This window comes from Lepisma saccharinum, chromosome 3, assembly GCF_977018435.1.
Source record: "Lepisma saccharinum chromosome 3, izLepSacc3.1, whole genome shotgun sequence".
Classification (NCBI taxonomy): Eukaryota; Metazoa; Arthropoda; class Insecta; order Zygentoma; family Lepismatidae; genus Lepisma; species Lepisma saccharinum.
The window spans coordinates 112,756,799-112,783,277 of record NC_139231.1 but is presented as its reverse complement, the minus strand read 5'-3'; the positions used below and the strand labels follow the sequence as shown (position 1 = coordinate 112,783,277).

Below are 26,479 nucleotides of genomic sequence, written 5' to 3'. Positions count from 1 at the left end.
AATGTACGAATGTACGTGTATAAAATAGTATACGTGTAGAATGTAGACTATCGTTGTTTACGCGTAGACGCACATCACTGGCCTCAAGTTACGCCCATGTCCTTCACATGGGAAACACCATAGTAGGTCACACAAGGTTGAAGACCGCTTTAGCTACTCTAAATCTTCTACCTCTGTACTACTACCAATCAGAATGGCGGTAGATTTCGACTGTTTCTTTTTAGGTATATTTTAAATATGGCGTCATTGTTTATGTTTTTATTGATTAAGTCTTGTGGGAACATGTGATCAGAGTCTTGTGAATACAGCATGTAGTAATTAAGATATAATAGTTTGTAAAGTAATTGCTTACACTATATTAACGAAATTAATGATAGGAATTATGAATTACTTTCTTTCTCACAATCTGTCATAGGTAGTCACTGCATGTATGGGAACACAAACGTTCAAATTCTGAGGTTTATTTTTCCTCATTCATTCCTAGGGATGCACTGGAGGGGAGGGTTATGAGGGACTGAAGAAAAATTGCATCAATAATCTAAGCCCCCTTCTTATTATCAAAATTATATCTTCAAATAATTCGCCCCAGGTGCATACCAGGATGGTACGTTCATTGAAGGACATGGATGCTTCTTTCCTCTTCCCTGACTCCTCTACTATTGTCCTCGTGGCCTTCTCATCGCGATTAATTTAGAGGTGCAAATAAACTATGTTAATTAAATCGGGTCCATCCTGAAATCATACACCCTCGATTTCGGTAGTGAATATTTTTTTTTGGAAGATTGTGTGTTGCAAATTGTGAAAAACAAAATTCTGAAGTGCGGAAACAAATATTTACGAGTGTACAGCCGTTTAAAGGTGCGAGGTGGAACTCTACTTGTGGCCATGTTGCGAGGTGGAAGTCTACTTGCGGCCATGTCAGTTTCGTAGCAGCCACCTGCACCGATGGACTTTTTCAGGGCTAAACAAAAAATTCATAAAAATTGTCCCAAATTGCCCACCGATTCCAGGCTCCGCCCCTGGGGTAATTGACCTACCGCTACCACGGCCCCACCTTTTTCTATAGAGTCCCTTTAAAGGCATGTTAGAACCTGCCCAACACTATTTTTCGACAATTCACTCAAACATTAGGAAGGTACCAAAAAATTAAACATTCACAATCCACAATTCATTCATAAGAAGAAAAAAGAAAATTTGTAGACGTGCGCCTGTGATAGGAATCCATGATGGAAGCCCTGAAAAACCATAATCACGTTACGTAGGTAAGGAATTTTCATATTACAAAAATGTAAGATTCGTAGCACGTAGATCTCTAAAAATTTCCTTCCACGCTAATTAAGAACACCCTTTCTTAGAAGAAACTTCATTTTGGACGAAAAGATTTGACATGTGGTAGAAATCGAGGGTGTAGGATTTCCGGACGCAGCCATTAAATCAACAAAGTAAGTGTTTATTTTCAATGAGCTGCGCGCACGTAGACAGTAAAGTAGTGGTTGGCATAATATGCTGCGAAACCAGGATTTGTTTCAAATTCAAGATAAGGCTAAAGTTGCCAAACGTCCTGTTTTTACAATACTGTCCTGTATGAATCGATGTTTTGATGTCCTGTAAATTGTCAACAGTGGAAGTTCGTTTCATGATGTTTAGCGACTTCAAACATATGCATTTTTTCCCCCCAATTATACCGGCCTGCAGACTGAACATGTTAGGTGGTCAATTCAGTGCTCGAAGTGGGGGATGCTATCCGGGCCTGCTATCCCTCCAATGAAGAACATTTTAACAAGGAATTCCTCCAGTTAGGACAGTGTAAGCATCCCCCCACCTGCTTCATTGTCTCCATGTTGATCCATACAAGCATCCCCAACCTATGCTCAAACTTGACAAGAACCCCCCTCACCCAGCTAGAAATGAATGAACTTTTTATTACTCAGTGTTTAAACACAATTTCATATGCATGCATTTTTTTTTTTTTTACAAGAGCTATAGAAAGAATAAAATGCAGTATCAGTTACAGGAGATAATTCTTTTACCTACTGTACTGAATAGTTACCTACTGTTATGGAAGTCATCATGAACAAATATGGCGGTGGACGCCTTTCGGCGCCATTAGCACACAGCATCAAATTTCCTTGCTCTGTGCTGAAGACGCCGAAAGGTGCCCACTGATACTTTTGTTTTTAGCTACATTCACAACATACAATTCTGAGGGAGTTGTTAAAAATTATGATTTATTATGTTATACAATGTCATACAAATAATTGCTTTAGTTTGTAGAGATAAAATAATTACATACTTATTACTTGTACATACAGCAAACAAAATATTGGTACATCAAAACTTCTACATGTTCTTTACATCAGGGCGCGAAATTTCCGGTCGCCAAGTCGCCATTGGCGACCAAAAGTTTTGGGTTGGCGACTAAAATTTCGTTGTTTCAAATGTGTCAAAAACGCCTCAAGACTTCACCTCTTGAGAGAAACGGCAGAACTTATAGAAGAAATTCTAAAACTCAGTGGTATCCACACTATTAGGTGGTTAGCCAGCAAAGAACGTGCAGTAAGAGCTCTCTTGCAATCATGGAAAGCTGTTGTGACCCATCTTGAACAGATGGCCCATGGAAAATATAACGATGGCGCTAAAGCTAAGGATTTGCTGAAAAGTTTGAAGCAATTTAAATTTGCTAAGCTTCTGTACTTCCTTTGGGATTTCTACGGGAAATTGAACCCTTTAAACCTGGCACTACAAAATAAGAATATTTTGATTCCATCTCTGAAAATAAGAATTGAACACTGTATTTCAGTTTTGGCTGACCTGGAATCGAATGTTGGACCAAGCGAACAAGATTTCTTGGACCATGTATCCATTTCAGGGAAGATCAGGGATGTGCAGCTCACAAACATTCAAAATGGAGAGCAAGAGTTTGACTGTTAGAGGAAACGTAATTAACAATGCGAAGGTGTACATCACAGAAAGATTGCAATCTATATCAACAGATGCGATTGCATCTCTGCATGTTTTCGACACCTTGGGTTGGCCTCCCAAAGAAAATATTCTTCAGTTTGGGATAGAAGAAATAAAGAAGCTCCACATGTACTTGAACCCGAGCCTTTATAATGAGAAAATGGATGTTCTGTCAGCAGAGTGAACAGAATACAAACTTTTGTTTCCTTCTCCAGCTTTGAATCAGACGCTGGAGAAGATCCACAGTGTGGAGTGTTCGGCAAGATTCCCCAATTTGCTCCAGATTTTGACATTTTGTGCTGTTCTACCAGTGAGCACAGCTTCATGTGAGAGAGGTTTCAGCTGTCAGAACAGACTCAAGACTACTTACAGGAACCCTCTGAAGACAGACACTGGATGATTTGCTCAGAGTTTCCGTAAACGGACCCCCCCCCCTCCTTTCCCGGTCAGAGTTTGACCCAGCAGATGCGATTGATAAGTGGTACTTCAGTGAAGAACGACAGCGCTACACAAACATTAATTCCTAACTTTTTAATAATTGCTCATATTTTTATTATTTATCAATATAAAATAGTGGCGACCAAAGATTTTAGTCCGGCGACTGATTTCAAACTAGAAATTTCATGCCCTGCTTTACATGACATACAGACATTATTTTCAAATCATTACTTTACTTGTTTGTGATAATTATAAAAACATGGATGCAAACACAGTCCAGGAGTACCAGGACAGGTTACACAGTCCTAAATAGTGTCGGTTCTCTTTCCATTTTTCTTGCATTCCAGACATTTCTTCCGTATTGTTCTTCCCTTTGGTCCATGCGGACACTTTGTTGGTAGATGATCTGATTTTCTTGAAGGAGTTGGAAGAACTTCCGGTCTGGCTGATTTGAAGGACAGCAAGTGTCTAATTATAACCAATCTGAAATCATATAGGTTCATTGTTTTGTTTACAGTGTATTTGTTGTGGAGGTGGAAAGCATTTAGAACCATAAGCTGTACGCAGTGGACAAACAGCTTTTTATAACACCTTATTGTCTTGCGATCACTTGGGTAGTAAGCCATCATTTGGTACTGTCTGTCTACTCCCGACATGTAGCAATTGTACTGTATAATCGGAAGTGGTTTCATGTGTTTTTAATTTCTTTTATTTATGATCTCAACTAATTCATTTGGAAATTCTGTAGATACATAAAGCACATCTCTTTTATCGCGCAACTTGCTGATCATGATGCCTCCATCAGAGTCTTTCCCTGTGCTTTCCCCCTTTTTGAGTTTCGCTCGTGTGACTGTCTGTGGGTGTTTTTTTCTGTTAGGCCTAAGGGTACCTGTGATAGATATATTATCCAGTTCACTAATAGTCATGCTCTCGATATCAATATTTTTAGCGCTTGATGAAGTAAGAGGCCGATTCATTTCCCGCATCTTTCACGATTCATCTTCTGCAGTACTTCGCAACGAATGCAACAATGAACTAAATCTAAACTTCATCTACCGCCATATTCAGTACGACAATGGCTGCAGTAAAACTGGCGGGCTGATCTCCCGCCAAAATCAACTCTGCATGAAGCGAACGCGAAACGCCAATCGGCATCCAACGCATATCGGGAGAAATCACCCAGACGCCGATCGGCGCTTTCAGTAGTGAACGTGTTAAATTTCCAGTGAAATCATAACAGCACGAACAGGCAGAATGATATTGTGCCGTGAACTCTAGCAGTGCTCTGGTAATGTGACTAGCCACAGTGTAGAAGTACACTAAAAGACATGAATTGTTTCCATAAAATTAATAAATATTATTGCCTTTATAGTATTTAATTTGCTATTTTCTGTTTGTAATTTTGTGGGGAGAAAATTATTTTTATAATCATCCATTTTCTTTCAACAGCGCATCTTAAAATGCATACCCCTACATCCTGTCCTGATGTGAACATGGATGATTATGAGAAACTTGGATGCCTTCATGAGATGTTCATTCGACAGGCAGAGAAAACTCCAAATGCTATTGCAATTGTCACGGATAGCGGTCAGAAGGTTAGTGAGATATGAGATTTTGAAGATCAAACATTATCCTAATATTCACAGTTCTAATATTTAGGGAGAAGTGAATATATTTTTTGTAGTTTCGTATTAAACAGTGCTCCCACATAGACAAATGGTTAGTGCTCTTGCCTTTGGTGCAAGTGGTCCCAGGTTCAATTTCTGGTGGAAGCCCCCAAAATGTTGGTGTTGAGCAAGCTCTATGAGGACAATTTAGACGCTACTTGAAATGAAGAAGTAGCAGGCTTTGATCTCAAGAGCCTGAAAACAGTGGCAATTGGATTTGATGTGCTGATCACACGTCACCCAATGCAAAAGCGCATGGCAAGCCCTGGTCCTCAAAGGACTGTTCAGTTAGCTACATGGAGTTAAGTTTTTAGTTAATATGAAAGTCTAATACACACAAATAAATTTAACAGTTATTTCATTAACAATCTTTATTGTGATACTACATGTACTAGAGCAAACCTACAAAATGAAGGATTTAAAATCACTTAAAGCAGAGATTTTTATGAGGTGTTATGGTAGCTGTAAAATTACACTAAATTGACCATAAATCCTTTCTTAGTGAAACATTTTAGGGAAGTATCATGAAAATTTTGTAGTGAATGGATGTTTGGGGCATGTGTGGATAAATCATTGATGTAAAGATCTTAATGATCCCATAGTTGTTAGGTCTGTTATATTTTACAATGATCGGTCTATGGTTAACTACTGCAAAAGAAACAAACAATTTTGTGTTTCTAGATTTTGTATTTTCCTGCTTTTGAAGTTGTTGTAGATACAAAAAATTGTCACTCAATGGTGCAAAACCAATGAGGATATCATGTATGGAGTCAACAACAGGCTGAGGACACTGATGGTGATGGAGGACTTTTGTAGGAATTCATCTTTGATGAAGGACTGCAAAACCTCATGCTGCAGTATGACAAGTTCCTGAATTTGAGTGGTGACTATATGGGGAAATAATATTGCTATGTAACATTTTTTTTTAAATTTCATTTTTATCAGCCAATAGAAAGTTGATTTCTGAAAAGTCCTTGTAGGTTCAGTGTTTGTCCTGAAATCTTTATCTATTATAAACTACTTTTAATTTGTAAACATTATGGTGCAGATTTGAAAATCCGGTGCAGTAATTATTGGTTTTTGTATTGCTTTAGGTTTCATATGGACAACTCAATGAAATCACTGATATTCTTGCAACCCGGCTACGATGTCTAGGAACAAAGAAAAATACTGTAGTTGGGATTTACATGGACCGATGTTTAGAGTATGCTATTTCTTACATAGCTATTTTGAAAGCAGGTGAGTAGGTACATTTTAGTAGTAGTGAAAGGGTCTGTCAGGGTCCACAGAATGTTATGCAACAGTTTATGGAGTCTGCTAATACAAAATGCCACTGAACACTTTGTGGATTCAATTTATCCTTTATATTATGTAAAATGCTTAGTAATAATCCTGCAATGTCAATCAAATGATTATCAAATTTTAATATTCTGATTACGTGGACCTATGAATATTCTCAAGCAAAACTTTGGAATTAATACAGTATAGTAGTTTTTCTTGTATGTATGCATGCTTGCATTGTAGAATTATTTTCCTGTAGTTTACGGGTATTACAAGCATAAGAAAACAGGTTTTTGTTGTGACGTTTCAGGAGAACACATGCTCCCTTCATCAGACATTTATTTTCATTTTGACTAAAGATACAGTTATAACAATGGTTAGAAATTTTTTAAACAAAAAGAATCCCTTATATAATGGAAGTTTTCAGTGTTACGTTGTTGTAATGTAGCAACTTAACTGTGAAAAGAAGCAGTCTGTTTTATTTTTATTTCAGATAAAAAAATTTTGAACAAATTATTTTTTTATTTAAAATTATGAATCCCAAATATCATCAGTTAATTCAAATTCATCATTGTTTTCACAAAGTCTCTTGATATTTTCTGTTACATTAAATTTCAAAGATGGTGGCTTACTCCATTTGTGAAAGAGAAAACTCCATATTGGATCTATGTTACCATTTTCATTATTTAATTTATTCCAGTGTTCTTCTGCAATGAACGAAGCTTCCCAGACATTCAACTCTATGTTTCCCGTCAATCTTTTTAAAACCCTTCTCTTTTTAATCAAATGCTTCTCTTTGATGATGTGAGCTGACAAATCTGTTCTTGGGTTTAGATTTATAATGTCCAAATTGTGTTCGTGCCATCTTATTGCCATTTTCCTTGCGGTTTGTCCTACATAATCCTTTGAACATGAACAACTTATATTATATATTCTTGTGGTTTCCACATCTGGTAGAGAGTTTCTCATTTTGAATTGATTAAATGTACATTCCAAACTTCTTGGTGATCTAAAAACAATTTTTGCAATTTTATGTGAGAATCCCTTGTGGAATGGAATGCACACAAATTTCTTTTCAACAGATTTTTCATCTTTGTCTGTATTTCTCGTTTCCTTTAGTTTTCTTTGCGACTTGTTTTTTGATTTGGTTTATTCTGTTAGTGTGAAGGCCATTTTCTTTTGCTATATTAAAAACCCTTTCTTCTTCATTTTTGATATTCTTATTATTAGAACATAGTCTTTGTGCTCTCAGGAAAAAATTTAAAAATATATTATCCATTGTTATACACGAATGTTCTGAATTGGCATGGATGTATTTTTTCCCTGCTAATTTTTTCCTATGGACTGATGTTTGAATTGTTGAGTCAGTTGTCTGAATTTGCAGATCAAGGAAAGAAATTACATTGTTATTCATGGGTTCGCAAGTGAATTTTATGTGACGATGTGATTCATTTAACAATTTCAATACGTCCATGATGGTGTTCTCATTTTTAGCAATAATTAGCCCATCATCTACATATCTGATGTAGAGTATAATATCTGCACCTATCTCATTAACAATTGGAGATTCTATGTAATGAAGGAAAATGCTGAAGATGATTCTGGAAACCCAGATGAAGGGAGCGTGTGTTCTCCTGAAACGTCACAATGAAAAACTGTTTTCTTATGCTTGTAATAACCGTAAACTACAGGAAAATAATACAGTATAGTTACAATGGAATGCTTATATGTATATTAGTATTTAGTAATATTCTAAAACATTTTAATATGTGTTGGAATCGAATCAGTAAGAGTTTATCACAATTAGAATGATAACAGCGTAGATTATTTTTGTTAATTTATATTGAATAATGTTGAATATACTTCATTCGTTTGAATAACAAGTGCAGCTTAATACTTAAAACTTAGTTACTAGCATTTTAAAGTACCGTGCAAATTGTGGAAAGTTATTTTAAAATGTCAAGGGAACGCCTGTAAAAGTCAGACATTGTGTTTTGTCGCAGTGAGTGGAAACTACTATTTTTGTATATATTTTGTCTTTTATTGGTGACAGTATACTTGCATGAGTAAATACTTCCTAACACACTGCATGATACATCATCTTGTTTTGTACGGAATTAACTTTTCTTTTTTTCAGGAGGAGCATATTTGCCGCTAGAAGTTTCTTACCCTCAAACTCTTCTTCAGTCTGTGATAGAAGATGCAGAACCAGTTGTTATTTGCACAAAAAACATATTTTCGAAAAGGCTTAAAGGTAATTTTCATTGTTTCTCAGCTTCCTTGAGTGATGTATCCCTTGTAATGTCATATTTTGTTTCCATATGTGCTGTAAGAACATTTTGTTAAGGTTATGGCTTTTCTTTTGCATCAAATATGTCCATGTGTTTAGTGAACATCACAGTAATGAAAGATTATTATACTTTCGTATAAAATTTTGTGTAGCTTAGATATCGAACCTGGATCTTTCGAATTCTGTGTCAATACTGACCTACTCAGGGTTCCAGAATCAAGTCCTTGCTTGGGTATGTGTGTTCGTTTGTGAATGTCGCATCAATTGCAGCATATTTTAATGTTGCTTATTATGTGAATTATGCATATTGTTAATGTATAAATATACCGATTTTTATCCCATGCTAGTTGATAGCTGAGAGGAAAGAACTAGCTCCCCTACCACCCACCCACACAGATATAAAGAGAGAGGGAGCTGGTTAACAACATTGTGAGGGCCTCCTTATATATAATTTCAGTTACAACTTTTAAACGAAGTTGTTTCAGATAGTTAATATGTTTTGAGCACATGCAAGGTTGTCCTTGCGCAGTTTATATTATTTCACAGAACAGGAACTTAAGTGAAAAATGCACAATGCCAATTCAAAGCATGAATTAAGTACTATTAGTGAACATATTTTCTTTTTTATGCCGAAACTTTAAAACACAAGGGTCGCTTGTGCAGTATAGCCCATCAATTATTATTGTAATTATTACATGAATAGGTAAAAAATGGTGACTATATGGGAAAATAATGTTACTATGTAATTTTCCTCAATTGAAACCCCTTGCAGATGAAATTCTGGTCCTGTATATTGAAAATACTTCTTGAGAGGTACTGTTGGTCAAGGGCCCTGTATATGCCACTCCTAAATCACCCACTCATTTACTAATATAAGTAATTATAAGGGTATGCTTTCAATCAAATAATCACTAACATTCATGGCCATCTGAAGGATTTTGGGGGGTAAACGAGACATATCCCCCCCCCCCCCATAATAGTGCTACCCCTAAAAGAAACTATGAGGTGTGTTAGGATCTTAGCATAAATAATACATTTACAGTGTGTTTTTGCTAAGAGAACCAAATCTAACCTAACAACGTAGGCATTTAGCCTAATATTAATAGATTTAGACTTAGATAATACTTCCATAAAATTGATGTAAAACTCTTAATGATCTCATAGTTGTTCGGTCTGTTATATTTTATAATGATTGTTCTATGGTTAACTACTGCAAGAAACCAATTTTATATTTACACTCAAATTGACCATAAATCCTTCATTCTGTCTAATACACACAAATAAATAACAGTTATTTTATTAACAGTCTTTATTGTGATATACATATATGTCACTCATTGTTGCAAAACCAATGTATGTATCTCATGTATGGAGTCAACAACAGGCTGAGAACACTGATGGTGATGAAGGACTTTTGCACTCGAAGTGTAATATAAAATCTTTGATGAAGGACTGCAAAACCTCATGCTGCAGTACGACTAGTTCCTGAATTTGAGTGGTGAAGAAGGTAATGAGCCTAAATCATAAATAATATAAATATTTTATCCTAAAGTATGCTAGATTATAAATAGGGCTTCATTTATAATGGAGTTTTCTCAAACTTAATACTACTTTTTTTTTCCACTTCCAATTGTTTCCTCATCACAAATCCTATATTTCCTGAATCCTCGATTCCAAAATGTATCATACATATTTCTATTAGAAAGTTTCAATTCGACATCCTTACCAATTGATGTACCTATTTTAAGTTATGATGATGAATATACCTATTCATTATATTAACATATTACTCATAAACATTTATATTATTATTATTATGATTATTATTATTTGATCGGCTTGGGAGTAAAATTTGGTAACCCACATAAGTATGAAACTGAGATAACACAGGTTAAATTTTGTATATTACATTGCAGCTTATGGGCTACCCAGATGTTCCCGTTTGTTTCCAGCTATCAGCAGCTACTGAAGGAACTTCGTTCACTGTTGTAAAGCAACTGAATCCAATGTTAACGCAATTTTGAACGGAGTGTGGGTTATCAAGTTCTACTCCTGTCTCATTTGTGAGGCACTTGGTTCAGACCCCTCCTGAAACACTTTTCTAGATATGTGCCTGAACATTATGTATTTGAAAATGTTGGCATGTGGTGTATCAGAATGCTTTCCATTTCTTTTATTTTTTTTTCTTTCTTTGTTTTTTTAGATATGGAGAAACTGATTCTACTGGAAGATGGCTGGATTGAAGCTTTAAAGGAAGAAAACTCCAAATACCCTTCCTTCATGGATCCTCCTCGTGTCTCATTGGATGATATGGCATACACTGTGTATTCATCTGGAACAACTGGAAAGCCCAAAGGTATGAGATAATCAGGGAGCTTAAATAGTTATTATTATTGCTAAAGATAAGATAGATTTTTGGTACTTAATTAGTATTGGCCCATATTAGCATGTTGGTAAATCAGTATAATTGCTGATAATTTTACAAATCCGATGCTTCTAGAAACAGTTAGTCATATCTCTTTCCTGTTGAAAAAAATACTTGAATCCTTCACAGCCAGTTGAATATATGACACTTCATATGCTTGTTTCCTAAACACCCACAACAACAAATTAACATTTTATCTTTCTTAACTTCTTGTGCCTTTAGAAATGAATGAAATCATCGTACAGTCATGGACACTTCTGGGTTGCAATGATCCCATTAATGGCTTAATTAATTCTGAAGTTTCCATGACTGTACATAAGATTTAATATTACTTCCTACCTTATAGGGCTGTGACAACCTCATCGCCCAGTGACATGTTCACTGCAGTTAGTCAACCAACAGAGTGAAATGGTCAACATTTTGCTCTGTTGGGATTTACAGAGCTGTCCTGTCATGGCTCTATGAGCGTCCCACAATCGGCAGAAGTGGGGTATGGTTGGTGGACTACAATGTGATCCTCCCAGCTAGATCCGAGGGATCCGCTGACCAATGACAGGTGCGGTCCTCCATTCATATTGGGGGTTAGGCGTAGAGCTGACAACTCTGCACTGTAAAAATACATGTCAAGAAACAGCAATATGAGGCCATGGATGTTCCCAAGGTAAAATAGTCCCCCATTCGGATCTCCGGGTGGGGACTACTTTGGGAGGTCCCTGGACTAAGGATAAGATCTACAGTAGGAATAGGGATATTAAATTAGGCACCTGGAATGTTCTGAGCCTTTACCGGCCTGGGGCATTTCAGTGTACAGTTAATGAGATAGTTAAGTATAAATTAGATGTAGTAACTGTCCAGGAAGATAGTTGGCCAGGAGAAGGGAATTGTAAAACTAAAAATTATACTTTTTTCTATGGTGGTACTGAAAAATCATAATTTTGGAACAGGCTTTTTCATAAATAATAGAATTATCTCGGCTCTTAAAACAGTAGAATTTATTAATGATAGCATATCATATGCAGTTTTACAGGGTAGGTGGTGTAAAATTATTTTAATAAACATACATGCTCCAATGGAAGATAAAGATGATAATACTAAAGATGATTTTTATGCAGAGTTAGAACAGGTCTTTGTTAAATTTTCTCAGTATGATATGAAAATTCTGTTAGGTGACTGTAATGCACAGATTGGCAAGGAAGAGACATTTAAACCCATGATTGGTAAAGAAAGTCTTCGTGAATTAAGTAATGATAATGGTATAAGATTAATTACTTTTGCAACCTCAAATAATTTAATTGTGAAAAGTACCACTTTTAAACATAAAGATATCCATAAATATACCTGGTCTTCTCCAGATGGTAAAACTCATAATCAGATAGATCATATTCTCATTGATAAGAGAAGGCATACTAGTATAATTGACGTTCGTACACATAGAGGTGCTGACTGTGCCAGTGACCATTATTTAGTAATTGCTAAATTAAGATAAAGACTCTCAGTGATAAATCATAAGCAACAAAATCTAAAAGTTCTAAAATTTAATACAGGAAAATTTGCTGATGAAAGAATTAAGAAAGATTACCAAATTAAACTGTCCAATAGATTCGATGTTTTGCAGGATTTAAATGATGATGAAAATATAAATGAAACAGACGTAAATAAGAATTGAGAGCATATACGTAATGCAATAAAATCAGCAGCTAAAGAAAGTATAGGATACCATAAACCGAGAAAAAGTAAGCCATGGTTTGACAATGAATGTCATAAACTAATAGAAATAAGAAATCAGGCTAGACTTAGGTGGTTAACACATTCAGGTCTGGCCTCATAATACAGCATTTTTACCTCTGGACTGCGGTTTTTGGTTGTTTGTCAAAAGATCATAGAAAAAATATTTTTAATTTGTTTTTATTTACCACACATTTCTTGAATCTACAAAACTTCCTCTTTTCAGTGAACAAAAATTTGTTAAATTTTCTTTTCATTTTCAGACATTTTTTAATATTTTTTTCAGCAATGTTTTGTGAAAAAAAAGTACAACATTGTAACAAATGTTAATATAGAGATATTTTAAGTTTGTAATCTACAAATTTCAATAATTAAATACATAAACTATCAATACATCTTTTAAATCTTGCATAAGAATACTTCTTATGTGCACATAACAAAAAATAATTACAAAAATAATTACAATTACAGGTAATTAGCTTTTGTATGAAAAAGTGGCTGCAGGACAGGACCAGACGATGTATCAGTTGGTTCTGCATCATCTGTAAAAATTAAACAAGTAAATAAATAAACTAAATAAATAAAATAAATTTTCATTTGACTTACACTATACAAAATAATAAATGGAAAAACTAAAAATACATCAGTGCATGTAGGAGAATCAAGCAAGAGGCAAGATGAATAGACCCAAAAAAATTACCTCTTCTCACTTCATTCATAAAATACTAGAGTTTGCAACACTGTTTATATTGTCAACAATTAATTATTACGAATATAACCTACCTTCCAAATCTTCAAATTCATCTGCATCATCAAAATCGTCGCTAACTTCAAACTCTGAGGCGGAATCCTCGTGCAGAATTTCTGCTATGCAGTCTGGATCTAACGACGCCATTCTAAACAATTCAACCTACATCAACCCAACAACAAACAGTCGCAGGTGCAAGATAAAAATAGCACATGAGTCACCTAGGGGTCGGAATTTCAACAGATCGGCTTGAATGAACACGCACATGAGACGAAGTACGAACATAGCCCGTAGTTCAATCGGCAAAGCGATTGCATACCGCAGGATGGGCTATGCCCATCGTTCGTCCACATTGACTTTAAGTGCACTGTGGGCTATGCCCGTCGTGAGACCCCAGTGTGTTAAATAACTGATGAAACAAATTAAACAATTATAATAGAATAAAGCGAGAAGTTAACCGCACGTTTAGAAGTAGAAAAAGAGATTACTTGAAAAGCAAAATTAACGAAATTGAAACAAACAGCAAAACCAAAAATATCAGAGAGTTATATAAAAGGTGTAAATGAATTTAGAAAGGGGTGGCAACCTAAAGTAAACTTGATAAAGGATAAAGACGGTGATTTTCTAGCTGACCCAAGCAATATTCTAAATAGATGGAAGAACTACTTTAATGACCTTTTAAATGTTCATGTAGGAGATAAATCAGAAGTAAATCAAGTACACACAGCAAAACCTTTAGTTCCAGAACCTAACTTGACTGAAGTTAAAGATGCTATTAAAAGGCTAAAGAATAACAAAGCACTTGGCATTGATTTAATACCAGCTGAGTTAATTAAATATGGTGGAAATTCATTAATATGTCAAATTCATAAATTAATTTGTTTAATATGGAATAAAGAAGAAATCCCTCAACAGTGGAAAGAATCCATAATTGTTCCTGTGTTTAAAAAGGTGAGAAAATGAACTGCAATAATTACCGCGGAATTTCTCTACTCTCAACAACATATAAAATATTATCTAACATTCTTTTAACAAGACTAACCCCATATGCTAATGAAATTATAGGTGATTATCAATGTGGATTTAAACGTAACAGATCACTACAGATAAAATTTTTCACATTAGACAGACACTTGAAAAAAAGTGGGAATATAATCAAAATGTCCATCAGCTATTCATTGATTTCAAAAAAGCATATGATTCGGTCAAAAGAGATAAATTATGTAATATATTAGTAGAGTTTGGAATACCTAAGAAGCTTGTTAGTATGATAAAAGTATGCACCAGTGAAACAGAAAGTAAAATTGGTGTGGGTATTAATGTGTCTGACAAATTTACAATTCATGATGGGTTAAAACAAGGAGAAGCATTATCTCCATTGCTCTTTAATTTTGCCTTAGAGTATGCTGTTAGGAAGGTAAAACAAACTAATGAAGGACTAAAATTAAATGGTGTGACTCAGTTGTTAGCATATGCAGATGATGTAGACTTATTAGGGGATGATATAAATACAATTAAGAATAATGCTAAAATATTTTTCAAAACTGCTAAAGAGATAGGTTTGGAAGTTAACAAAGAGAAAACTAAATATATGCTTACAGGCCGAAACCAAGTGTTAGGTAATAATCAAAATCTAATTATTGATAACAACTCGTTTGAACCAGTTTCCAAATTCAGATACTTAGGAGTAATATTAACAAATGAAAATTATATTAAAGAGGAAATAAAAAGTAGGCTTAATTCAGGAAATGCATGTTACTTCTCTCTTCATAAACTTTTGTCTTCTCGTTTAATATCTAAGAAACTAAAAGTTAAAATATACAAAACAGTAATTTTGCCTGTAGTATTATATGGGTGTGAAACTTGGTCCCTTACATTGAAGGAGGAACATAAATTGAGAGTATTTGAAAATAAGACCCTTAGGAAAATATTTGGACCTAGAAGGGATGAGGAGACAGGTGAGTGGAGAATGTTACATAATTTAGAACTACATAATTTGTATTCATGTCCAGATATTATTAGAGTGATTAAATCAAGAAGACTTAGGTGGGCAGACCATGTGGTACGAATGTGAGAGGAAAGAGGAGTTTACAGGATTCTTGTTGAGAAACCTGATGGTAAGAGACCTGTATGAAGACCAAGACGAAGATGGAGGGACAACGTTGAGATGGACCTAAAGGAAATCGGTAGGGATGGAAAAGAGTATATAGATCTTGCTCAAGATAGGGACAGATGGAAGGCCTGTGTTGCTGCAGCCATGAACCTTTGGGTTTAAGAAGGATAGAGAGTTAGTTAGTTACCTTATAGGGCTCACAGAATGGCTACTTGTTTATTTTCTAATTTTCAACATTTTCAGTCTTCTGGGTCATTAAGTAATGTATTCTTAATTGCTAAAATTTCAAATTTATCCCATCCTCACCACTTGTCATATCTTCTTTGCTATTGTAACTGTACACAAAAGTTATCCAAATGAAATGTGTTTTTTAAATCTTTGATTTTTATATTTCCACTTAACTTACAGATACAAAATCAATATGTTGCCATAACAACAACTTCGTTACAGTTTTTAAGCATGGTTTTAACTAATATGTACTTACATATGTAATATTCATCTTCGCCACTAGTTGTCATATCATAGTTGTTGTCTGAATCTTAGGTATCCAGTGCCCACACCGAGGAGCTGTGTTCTCTTATCATTGGAGGCATTTGGCTTATCCATATGAGAAAGGAGAAAAGGAGGCATGTAATGTGTTCTTTGTGTGGGAGATGTTGCGGCCGCTGTTAAAAGGTATTTCACATATTACTTATTTTTCTTTTCTCACAATACTTGCTACTTGTACCAAAGTCAACCTCTTGCCCATGTAGTACACCTGGAACTGCATGATTGCAGCCTAACAAGGCCCTGACATCCACATTCCCGTTGCTATTGTGTGGTGGTGCCCTGTGTCTTGTCCAATGCAATGCACCATTAGCTTTTAGCATAGAGATGGAAAATTGTTATTAGATGTATGTTTTGTTTTTAGTTGTCCATAAGCAGTTGATCTCTGTAGTAGTTTTAAGAAATGCATGAATGAATTTAAAAGCATGTACTGTATACAAGGTGCATGTAAAAGAAAAGGGCCGATAATTTTTTACGCGAGGTTGGCAAAACTGATGAAGTTGAGCATGCGCAGGAGCATGCCCTAGTATTCTGTGCTTGCAAGAGAGATAGAATCGTCAGAGTGGGGTTGCGTACGTGTGAGTAGCAGTAAGGTGAAATGGCTGCCGTAATACAAAATCCCACCAAATGTGGAATGAGATCTGTCATACGATTTCTGAATGTCAAAGGACAGAATGCTGCTGACATCCATCGGGAATTGTGTGCCATTTATGGACCGACAGTGATGAGTGAAGGGAAGGTCAGGCAATGGTGCAGAGAGTTTCGGAAAGGGCATTCAAATGTCCATGACAATGAGCATAGCGGAAGGCCTAGTGTTTAGACGGACGATCTGGTGGAACGCGTTAACGAGAAAGTGCGTTCTAATTGCCGGTTCACAATATCTGAACTCGCCAAAGAGTTTCCAGAAGTGTCTGCGAAAACAGTGCATCGAATTGTGACTGACAACCTGGGGTATCACAAACTGTGTCCGAGGTGGGTACCAAAAATGCTGACAGATGTTCACAAAGAGCAAAGAAGGACAGGTGCATGTAATTTTTTGGCTCGCTGGGGAGGGGGGGGAGGAGGATGGGGATTACCTCTTTTTGCACATAGTGACGGGGGATGAAACGTGGATATCGTACGCCACTGGGGAGTCAAAGCAGCAGTCAATGCAATGGCTGCACTCTGGTTCTCCTAAAGCGAAGAAATTCAAATAAACACCATCAGTTCACAAAATCATGGCAACCTTGTTTTGGGACCAAAAGGGTGTGATTTTTGTGGAATTATTGGAACCAGAACGAACAATTGCAGCAGAGGTGTATTGCAAAATACTGAATAATCTGCGACGTGCCATCCAAAATCAGCGGAGAGGAATGCTAGGCTCAGGAATTTTTCTGATCCATGACAACGCCTCCCCCCCCCCCACACACAGCTGCTCCTACTGTTGAGACAATTCAAAGATTTCGATGGGAACTATTCAATCATCCCCCTTACAGCCCCGACCTTGCCCCCAGCGATTTCTTTCTTTTTCTTCACCTGAAAAAGTGGCTTGCATTGAAGCGTTTCAACGACAGTGACGTGCACAAGAAATCAGTTCTGGACTGGCTGCACTCTCAGGCGGCAGATTTTTACGCAGAGGGTATACGGAAGCTTGTGCCACGCTATCAGAAATGTCTGGAGGTTAATGGTGACTACATCAAAAAATAGCCAAGGCATGTACTAGTTTATCAATCACAATAAATTTCTTCACCTAATTAATAATTGATTCTTCATACGAACTTCAAAAAGGGGGGCCTTGTTATAGAGCATTAGAAAATTTTTTGAATTTGTACTCCTTACACTCTATTAATGATGTTCGAAATGTTAACAATAGAACATTAGACTTAGTACTAACTAATGATGATAGTACTATGGTAGTAAGTAAAGAGGATCTACCCCTTGTTAAAGAAGATCTACACCATCCAGCTCTAATTATGAAATTAAATCTAAGAAAAAGAGGAAATAATACAAAAAATGAAGTGGTATTGGATTATAATTTTTGTAAGGCTAATTTCCCAAAATTGTATGAAATGCTGCGCGATACAGATTGGAATTCTCTATATAAATTAAAGGATGTGGAAACAGCTATTAATTTATTTTATGATAGAATAAATTTTGTATTTGACTCAACTATACCAAAAAGAAAATTTTACAGGAATAATAAATATCCCTGTTGGTTTACAAAAGAGATTATAGAAACATTAAAATTAAAAGAGTATTATAGGAAATGTATGAAAGACACTGGGAAATCCATGAAATGCATTGAAGAAAATAACATGTTATATAAAGAAACAAGAAAAATAGTTAAAACAATGGTACGAAGGGCTTATTCTAGGTATGTTAAAGAAACCGAAGAAAATATTAAAAATAATACAAGATCTTTCTGGAACTTTATACAAAATAAAAGAGGGAGATATAACTGTACTAAACAGACTATGGTTTTTGAAAATAGAAAATTGGAAACAAGTCAAAGTGTAGCAAATAGTTTTGCGTCTTTTTTCAAATCTGTATATGCGAAAGGTATAAGCTCATATGATATTCATGATGATGTTAAAATGAATGTATCATATTCTATATCAAATCATATAATTACTGATAAAGAATATTTTGATGCTGTAAAGAAATTGAAACCTAAGAGAGCTAGTGGTCCTGATAAAATTCCACCCTATTTATTAAAGGCATGTGCAGAGATACTAAAGAAGCCACTCTGTTTTATATACAATTTAGTTCTAAAATATCAAACTTTTCCGAATATCTGGAAAACAACTCGAGTTTGCCCAATTTTTAAGTCAGGAGACAACTGTAAAATAGAAAATTATAGACCTGTAGTAATTCTCTGTGCGCCCGCCAAAATATTAGAGCAAGTATTGTACACAAGAATCTGGAATCACAGTAAATGTTACATAAATGAAAATCAACATGGTTTCATTCCTGGAAGGTCAACAACAACAAATTTAATTAATTTTGTTCAAGATGTTCATGCAGCATTTCAAAATCGATTACCTATACATACGATCTATCTTGATTTTGCTAAGGCTTTTGATTCAATTAATCACAATATTTTATTACGCAAACTTTCAAGTTTCGGGTTGACTAGTGATTTTCTGGCTCTCATGGCCTCATATCTTAATGGTCGAAAACAATATGTAACCTATAGACAATCGAAGTCGTTTGAATATATTGTGAAGTCAGGTGTACCACAAGGATCGAATCTTGGTCCACTACTTTTTGTATTGTTTATAAATGACCTACCATTACAAATTGAATATTCTAAATGTCTCATGTATGCTGATGACATAAAGATTTATAAACAAATTAATAATGATGGAGACATTAGGAAACTTCAAAGAGATTTAGATATGGTGTATGAGTGGAGTATAAACAATGACCTTAATTTTAATATCAAGAAGTGTTCTTTTATGGAGTTATCAAGTAAAATAAATACCTCTAAAATCTCCTATTTTATGCGTGGAGAAGAGCTTGAAAGAATAAATTTTATTAAGGACCTAGGCATTATTATGGATCGTAATATGATGTTTAACAAACATGTATCATACATGGTAAACAATGCATTTAGATCATTAGGTTTTCTTATAAGAAATACGAGGAATCTAACTAATGTAGACAGTATTTCTCTCTTGTATAATGCATTAGTTAGAAGTAAGCTTGAATATGGTTCTAATGTTTGGTTTACATATTATAAATCCCAGGAGTTGGTAATTGAAAGAATTCAAAAACGATTTTTAAGATATTTGTATTACAAAAAGTATAATGTACCATCATACTATAATAACTTATCATACAATGACCTACTTAATGAGTTTAATTATGAAAGTCTTATTAATAGAAGGGAAATAACACAACAAATATTTCTGTACAAAACAATGACTGGCATCATAGATAACCCTACTTTTCTCCAAAAGATATGTTTCAATGGAAAGAAATGTGGCTTAAGGCTGCGGCAATTGATGTCTTATGATATTCCTAAAACAGAAAGATTCAAGAATTCGCCATTATTTAGAATGTCCTTTGCATACAACAAAGTATCTATATTGCAGTCTAATCTTGATTTTAGTATCTCAATCAATGAGTACAAAAAAATATTAAGACAAGTGTTTATAACATAAATTATATTGGGTGAAGCGCTTCTAAATTGCTAATTGAGTGTTATTGAGTGTTATATGATTCTATAGTATAGTTTAGTAATTTATATTACATTATATTTGCGTATGTGTTCTACCTGTCTTATGTCTCACTGTATTATATTATGTGTTTCTCTTGTTTATGTATTTCTATTTTTATTTGTATTTTTATTGGCTACCTTCTGTAAAAGGAGAAAATTTCTCTGTTGAAGGAAATAAATAAATAAATAAATTTTCTTGTTTTTTAAAAAATATCAGCCCTTTTTTTTGCATATATTAGATTGGTTATAGGTCTCGGGAATTTTATGTAATTTTCAGCCAAAATTTTATATTGGCCTATCCTTAATATATAAATAACGTTGATTTTAATTATGCTCTTTCCAGGAGCAACACTGCATATCATTCCAGATGATGTGATATATGATCCTGCAGCTTTGGTGCAGTTCCTTGAGAAACACAGGGTTACGAGAATGTTGTTCACACCCTCCTTGCTTGAAGCTGTTCTGGACTATAAAGGTCTTAATCTGCATGATGCATTTAAAGCAATGAGGTATGTTGTAGAGATGTGCCAAGTACATGCTGGTGTTGTGTGTTAGTGCCTCGTTTTATTATATAGGCCAGCAGTGGATGATGTATACATACATGTATATAAAAAAAAGAAAGGTAAAGTGCTCCCCTGTGCCATGCCATGAAGGCATATAGGGGGTGTGGGGTTAAGGCCCCACACTTCCTTGATTTCAACCAAGCTTGGGGTGATGTGATCAGCACCATGCCCCTGGCCACCTTTAAACCCCAGAGTTTCTTCCAGGTACCCACTTTATGCGACGCTGGATGGGTGCTGGAGTAGCTTGAACAGATTGAAAAAGTCCTGATGGCAATGTTAATATTAGTATTCAATAGCTATCAATTCAAACTGGCGCCAATACAAAAAAAAGAAGAAAAAAATTGAAAATAAGTATGTTGAAATACACCATACCTGTGTGTCATATTTTCATGGCTTAAAATACTCTATTTAGGAATAGGACATATTAATGGTACTATATTACCAGCTAATATAGGCTTGTCAGCGTATTGTTAAAATTGTTGATAATTTTACTGGTGTGATTTCTCTGTAACTTAGTGTACAATTTTGTCATTTTGTTATTATTTTTATAATAACACCATTAAGCCTTGTTTCCATGATATGAAAAACTCACTATGCTGACCAAGGCAGAAATTTATTTTATTATATATATTAAGTATATACGTATTAAATTATAATTCATATCTTAGTTTTGTAAAATATATGCCTTTTTCTAAGTCAAAATCCATTGCAGTCACCTGGTTACATTAATTGATTGAGGTAAATTTGAATTTAAATCTGATGCTTCAGCACATGTGGTTATTTTGCATCCTTTAATGTATGCAGGGAAATATCTCCTTATCTAATATCCATACTTAAGTAAAAAAAAGGGGGTGTTAAACACCCCTTGGAAAAGGTTAAAAGTGCAAGGTTGTAAAGAGACCTGCACGTGACCTATCTAGAAACTTCAAAGATGATTTGCAATATTCTGTTGGATCGACATTTTTTTTGGTACTTCATCCATAGCAGTGAAAATTTCATATTTTTAGATCGTGAATATAAATTTCTAAATGTGATGATTGCTTACAGCAATGTAATAATGTTGAATGATATAAAGTTGGCAAATACTTGGTTAGAATCCACTCATCCAATATTAATTAATTGATTTTAGCAACTCTCTGTGAGCAATATTGATAAGTGATTGGGAATACTTTGAAGTTTTTTCTTTATTTTTATTTCGCTATTCAATGCTACTTTTCTACCATTCCAGTTTAAATTTTTGTAATGAGGATGAGATTAATGATCATTAGAGGCACATTTTTTGGTAAATAAAAAAGCAAAATTTCGGTACAAAAACGGTGTCAATTTCAGGTTCAAAAGCGGTAAATAAAATAAAATATTGGTGTTATAGCGGTGAAAAATTGAATGAAAAGTGGTATATAAAAAGACATTTTGGTTTTAAAATTGTGAATATAATCCTAAATTTGATTTAAAAACTACACTTATTCCACTGAATTAACATTTCACTTCTAATAGCACATTTATGTAGTTATCAGAGTATTAAGTTTATTTCTGTGTAAAGGAGGCCATTTTTGTTTCTCCAATATTAACAGCAGAATTCATCAATTTTCCGGGAATTGCATAACACTCAGGATAATTCAGACCTCAGAAGATCTGTGAATAAACCCTAAATTTCGTGTTTGAGTTAATTTCGCTTTTTGCAGTTCATTTCGCATTATTTTGTGAAAAACATGGTCACAAAATGCATCTCACACCTTTCAAAAACATGAAAAATTAACACTACAATGAGTTTTTTCACATTTCGTTTTTTCGTCAAAACGAAATATGCATGCCCCTAATGATCATCTTAACCTTCACAAGGAAGATTTTAAGCTGAAAAGTCAACTCATTTGCTCACCAAATTGTATTTTTTTCTATATGCATGTGTGTGTATGGACATTATTTTGCAATTGTTATATTTCATAATGTCCAAGTGTTGAAGGCATGAGTAAGAAGACTAAAAATTTGTTCTCTTCAGGAAAATCTGGTTTTGTGGTGAAGTGGTCACAATTGTGTTAAGAGACCGTGTTGCCAAACTATTCCCATGGATACAACTGCTTAATCTTTATAGCGTGTCTGAATGTCATGACATTGCATGCTCAGGTAAGTGTATGTGTACGAGGGTTGAGCTGACAGTGACTTCAATGTATTGGTATCTGTATTGCAGAGTATCCGTTCATATTTAATCACTTGTACAAGCTGATACTTTTCTAAGGCTCGGAAATCACACAGGGGACCAACCGACAGCGTCCGTTTGTTCGTTCGTTCATTCATGCAATGTTTTGAATATGGTACACCAAAACTAGTATATTGATGTGGCATAATGTCAATGAAATATTAGGATTAAAAAATATTCTACTGACAATTTTTAATTGTTCCGATGGTGAAGCAGTAATGATGGGAATCAGCGAGAATACCAGCATTGGTTGAAACTTGTATTTTCCTGGCCCTAATGTATACTATATGTATTTTATTTGGAATAATTTACAACACTCACAGATTGAAATGCTAATATAGATCATGGCTTGAAACTTGGACCTGAAAATGTATGTCAGTTGGACTGTTGATAGGAACAAAGTATCAGAAGAATGTTTGTGGGTAGCTATAGTATTTTGAAATAAAAATTAAAGTTTTTAGTCTATATTTATGCAGAATGTGCCTGCCTCTCTCTCTCTATACATACAGGGTGTATCAGAAGTGATAGTGCAAATGGAAACTGAAAAGTACATGATAGTAGAAGCAAAATATCTCAGTAAACATGGGTTTGCTAACGAATTCTTTGCGAGATAATAAGGAATGTTTGGATTTGATCTGCCACTAACTTCATTGTTTGTACAGATCATATGCTTTTCTCCTAGCCCACACCGAGGTTTCTTTGTTTAAAACTGAACACTGCCGAAAGGGCGCATTGTAAACAAACCATATGTCCTGTACGGAAGAAGGCATAAGAGGCACGTCACTTGTAATGTGACAAGCATATGATGTGTACAAACAATGAAGTCAGTGGTGCAGACTTTCTGAAAAAGAAACAAGAATGAAATACACGATTCTGTTCTTTATTCTTTAAATAGAAAATTAACTTGCAAGTTAAGTAGTGCAATTATAATGTCATCTATTCTCAAACATTTTTTTTAAGTCCGCTTTATGCTCAGATAGGCTAATTCTGGCTCAACCACTATACAATGTGCCTCCACAAGGAAGGATCTGGATTGGACCCTGAAGTCTTGATTACAAGGTGATAGCATTACTACTTCACTCTTGTCTGTTATACTATCATCGTTATTGATTACTGCATAACTGTAATATGTTTTTAAATTACACTTTTACAAAGTAGCCTGTAATTTTGTTCCTTCAGATCTAACACATTTTGCATCAGACGAACCTAAGAAATTCTGCCCAGTGGGAACCCTTCTTCCAGGAGTTCATATTGTGATCATGGATGATGACATGAATGTCCAGCCAATTGGAGCCCGTGGGGAGGTAAGAGTGGGAAGGAACTGTACTTGCAGATAGATACATGATAGTTGCTAATATTAATGTGTCACTGCTCATATTTAAATAATATCATGTTTAGCGGTTGACTCACAATATCAGCAGTGAAGGTTCCAAGTTCAAGTTCTGGTCCGGGCATGGGTGTTCCTTAATGTTGCCTTCTCACCACTTTCATCTAATCATCCTTATTGTCACTAATAACCTAAAGTTGCAGAAAAGAGATATAAAGTAAATTAAGAAACATAATTAATCATCATCATCCTTCTCCATTTCCGGCCTCTGGTTGAGTCGGCATAGAAGTCAAGCCTCTCCATTTTCTTCTGCTCTTCCACCACTCCTCTCTTTCCACGGTGTGGATAGTGAAACCACAAGCAAGAAAACCTGTGCAGACCCGTGACTCCTGTGCACCGTACTCCACAAAACTAAAAGTAGCCAATATCGCAGACTATAGACTTCATGAGACTGCCTCTCTACACAACAGACACATTCATTTATGCAAGAACAAAAGTTCGATACCCGGTGAAGGTACAAGTGGTTCGGATCCCACTTTAAATTGTAGGTCCAGTCCCGATTAGCCTTACTGTGCATAAAGTGGACTTAAAACACCAAATCAATCAATGCAAGAACAAAATTGAAATTTTTACAAGTTTGAAAAATCGTCGATGTTATTTTCGTAGCTTTTTATGGGTTTACATTTTAAAATTTCATGCTTCAAGGGGGAGCCCATGGCCCCTCCCCTGGGTAAGGGCCTGCATCCAAAAGTCAACCTAATTTCCATGTAGTACATCCCAGTGACGGGAATCTTGCAGGCAGGCCAATGAGACTCTGGTGCATTGATCTGCAACCAGTGTAATCCTCTGCAGGACCATGTTGTCGTGAGTTTGTCCTTATGTGTTCTGAGTGTCCCTTGACAACCTCAGCTATTTAACTAGATTTTATACTCAAGATACAGTATAGTTTAAGTTGTTGGTAAGGAGTCTATGACAATATTAGTTTTAGAAATTTAGCGAGGAAGTTTTTAACACATATTTTATTTTCTTGTTCTCATCTTGGTTTTGCTTAAGGTCAGTGGCATCTCGTCCCTTGGGGCTTCTGGGCTTAGCCCCTAAAGAAAAACGGACGTATTGACGTAATTATCAATCACCATAATGCATAACTATCACACAATCTTTTAAAAGGCGATTTAAGTTCATCGTCTGCTGCAATGGATACAACAGCACTCTTAGTGGCATTGATGTCAATTATCGATCTCCAGGGTTCATCGCAAAGGAGGCATGGCCTACACTACAGTGAAGGTCACATGCTAGCAGATAGAGAAGGGGAGAGTGCAATGGGTTTGAGTGCTGAATTCTGGGCTAGTTCTGTCGCGTCACGTTCAATCTCGCGTGTTGTACTGTAGTGTTGTGGTGGCTTTTATGGAAGTAAAGGAAAGCAAGACTAGCAGAATCTAAGAGTAGCAGGACAAAAGGATACTCAAGATGGGATTAGTTTAGTTTTCACAGAGCTGCAATTACTCCTCTATTTTAAATTTCATACAAATAAAAATACGTATCGTAAAATTTAATTTTCTTGCTCGCTTCGCTTGCAGTGTCTTCTTTTCTTGCAATCTTGTCAAGTTCAGAGCCTTAGTTAGGGGTCGCCGGGAGTTGGCCCCGGTCGCCAAACCATTTAAATGAAAAAATTGTAAAATAGAATGCCATGGCGCTCCATTAAATTAATATTGTTTTCATCTTGCAAAACTTTGGATCTGAAAATTTTCTTGCTCGCTTCCCTCGCAATTTCTTTTTTGTAATAAATTGCAAATTACCAGGGAGAGAAGTCCTGCTGCTAAACGGATTTCTCTTGGATGGACAATTGTTTGGAGGAAAAGGAGAGCGCACATTTGAGAGACACTGTGATTTTTACTGTTGGTTTGTTTATATATATTATTATATTTATATATCACACTCTCATCGATGCAATAACACGTAACAGTGAGATAAAATTAGGTTTTTCTTTCCCAACTGAACTT

General features: G+C 35.2%; 1 protein-coding gene across 6 annotated transcripts in view; it reads left to right on the top strand.

The window, feature by feature from the left end:
- Positions 1-26,479, top strand: part of LOC145985315 (uncharacterized) — a 69,110-nt gene that overhangs the window by 5,598 nt on the left and 37,033 nt on the right. The window contains exons 1-9 of one of the 6 annotated variants that reach the window (XM_083119179.1): positions 187-224; positions 4,849-4,994; positions 6,161-6,305; positions 8,485-8,601; positions 10,841-10,993; positions 16,192-16,323; positions 20,739-20,904; positions 22,955-23,079; positions 24,332-24,456. In XM_083119179.1, coding sequence (XP_082975305.1) covers positions 194-224; positions 4,849-4,994; positions 6,161-6,305; positions 8,485-8,601; positions 10,841-10,993; positions 16,192-16,323; positions 20,739-20,904; positions 22,955-23,079; positions 24,332-24,456 — 1,140 coding nt within the window. In that variant the 5' untranslated portion in view covers positions 187-193. Of the gene's footprint in view, positions 1-186; positions 225-248; positions 341-952; positions 1,263-4,848; positions 4,995-6,160; positions 6,306-8,484; positions 8,602-10,840; positions 10,994-16,191; positions 16,324-20,738; positions 20,905-22,954; positions 23,080-24,331; positions 24,457-26,479 lie in introns of those variants that run through there. The other 5 variants (XM_083119183.1, XM_083119182.1, XM_083119184.1 and 2 more) reach the window with 5 other exon arrangements.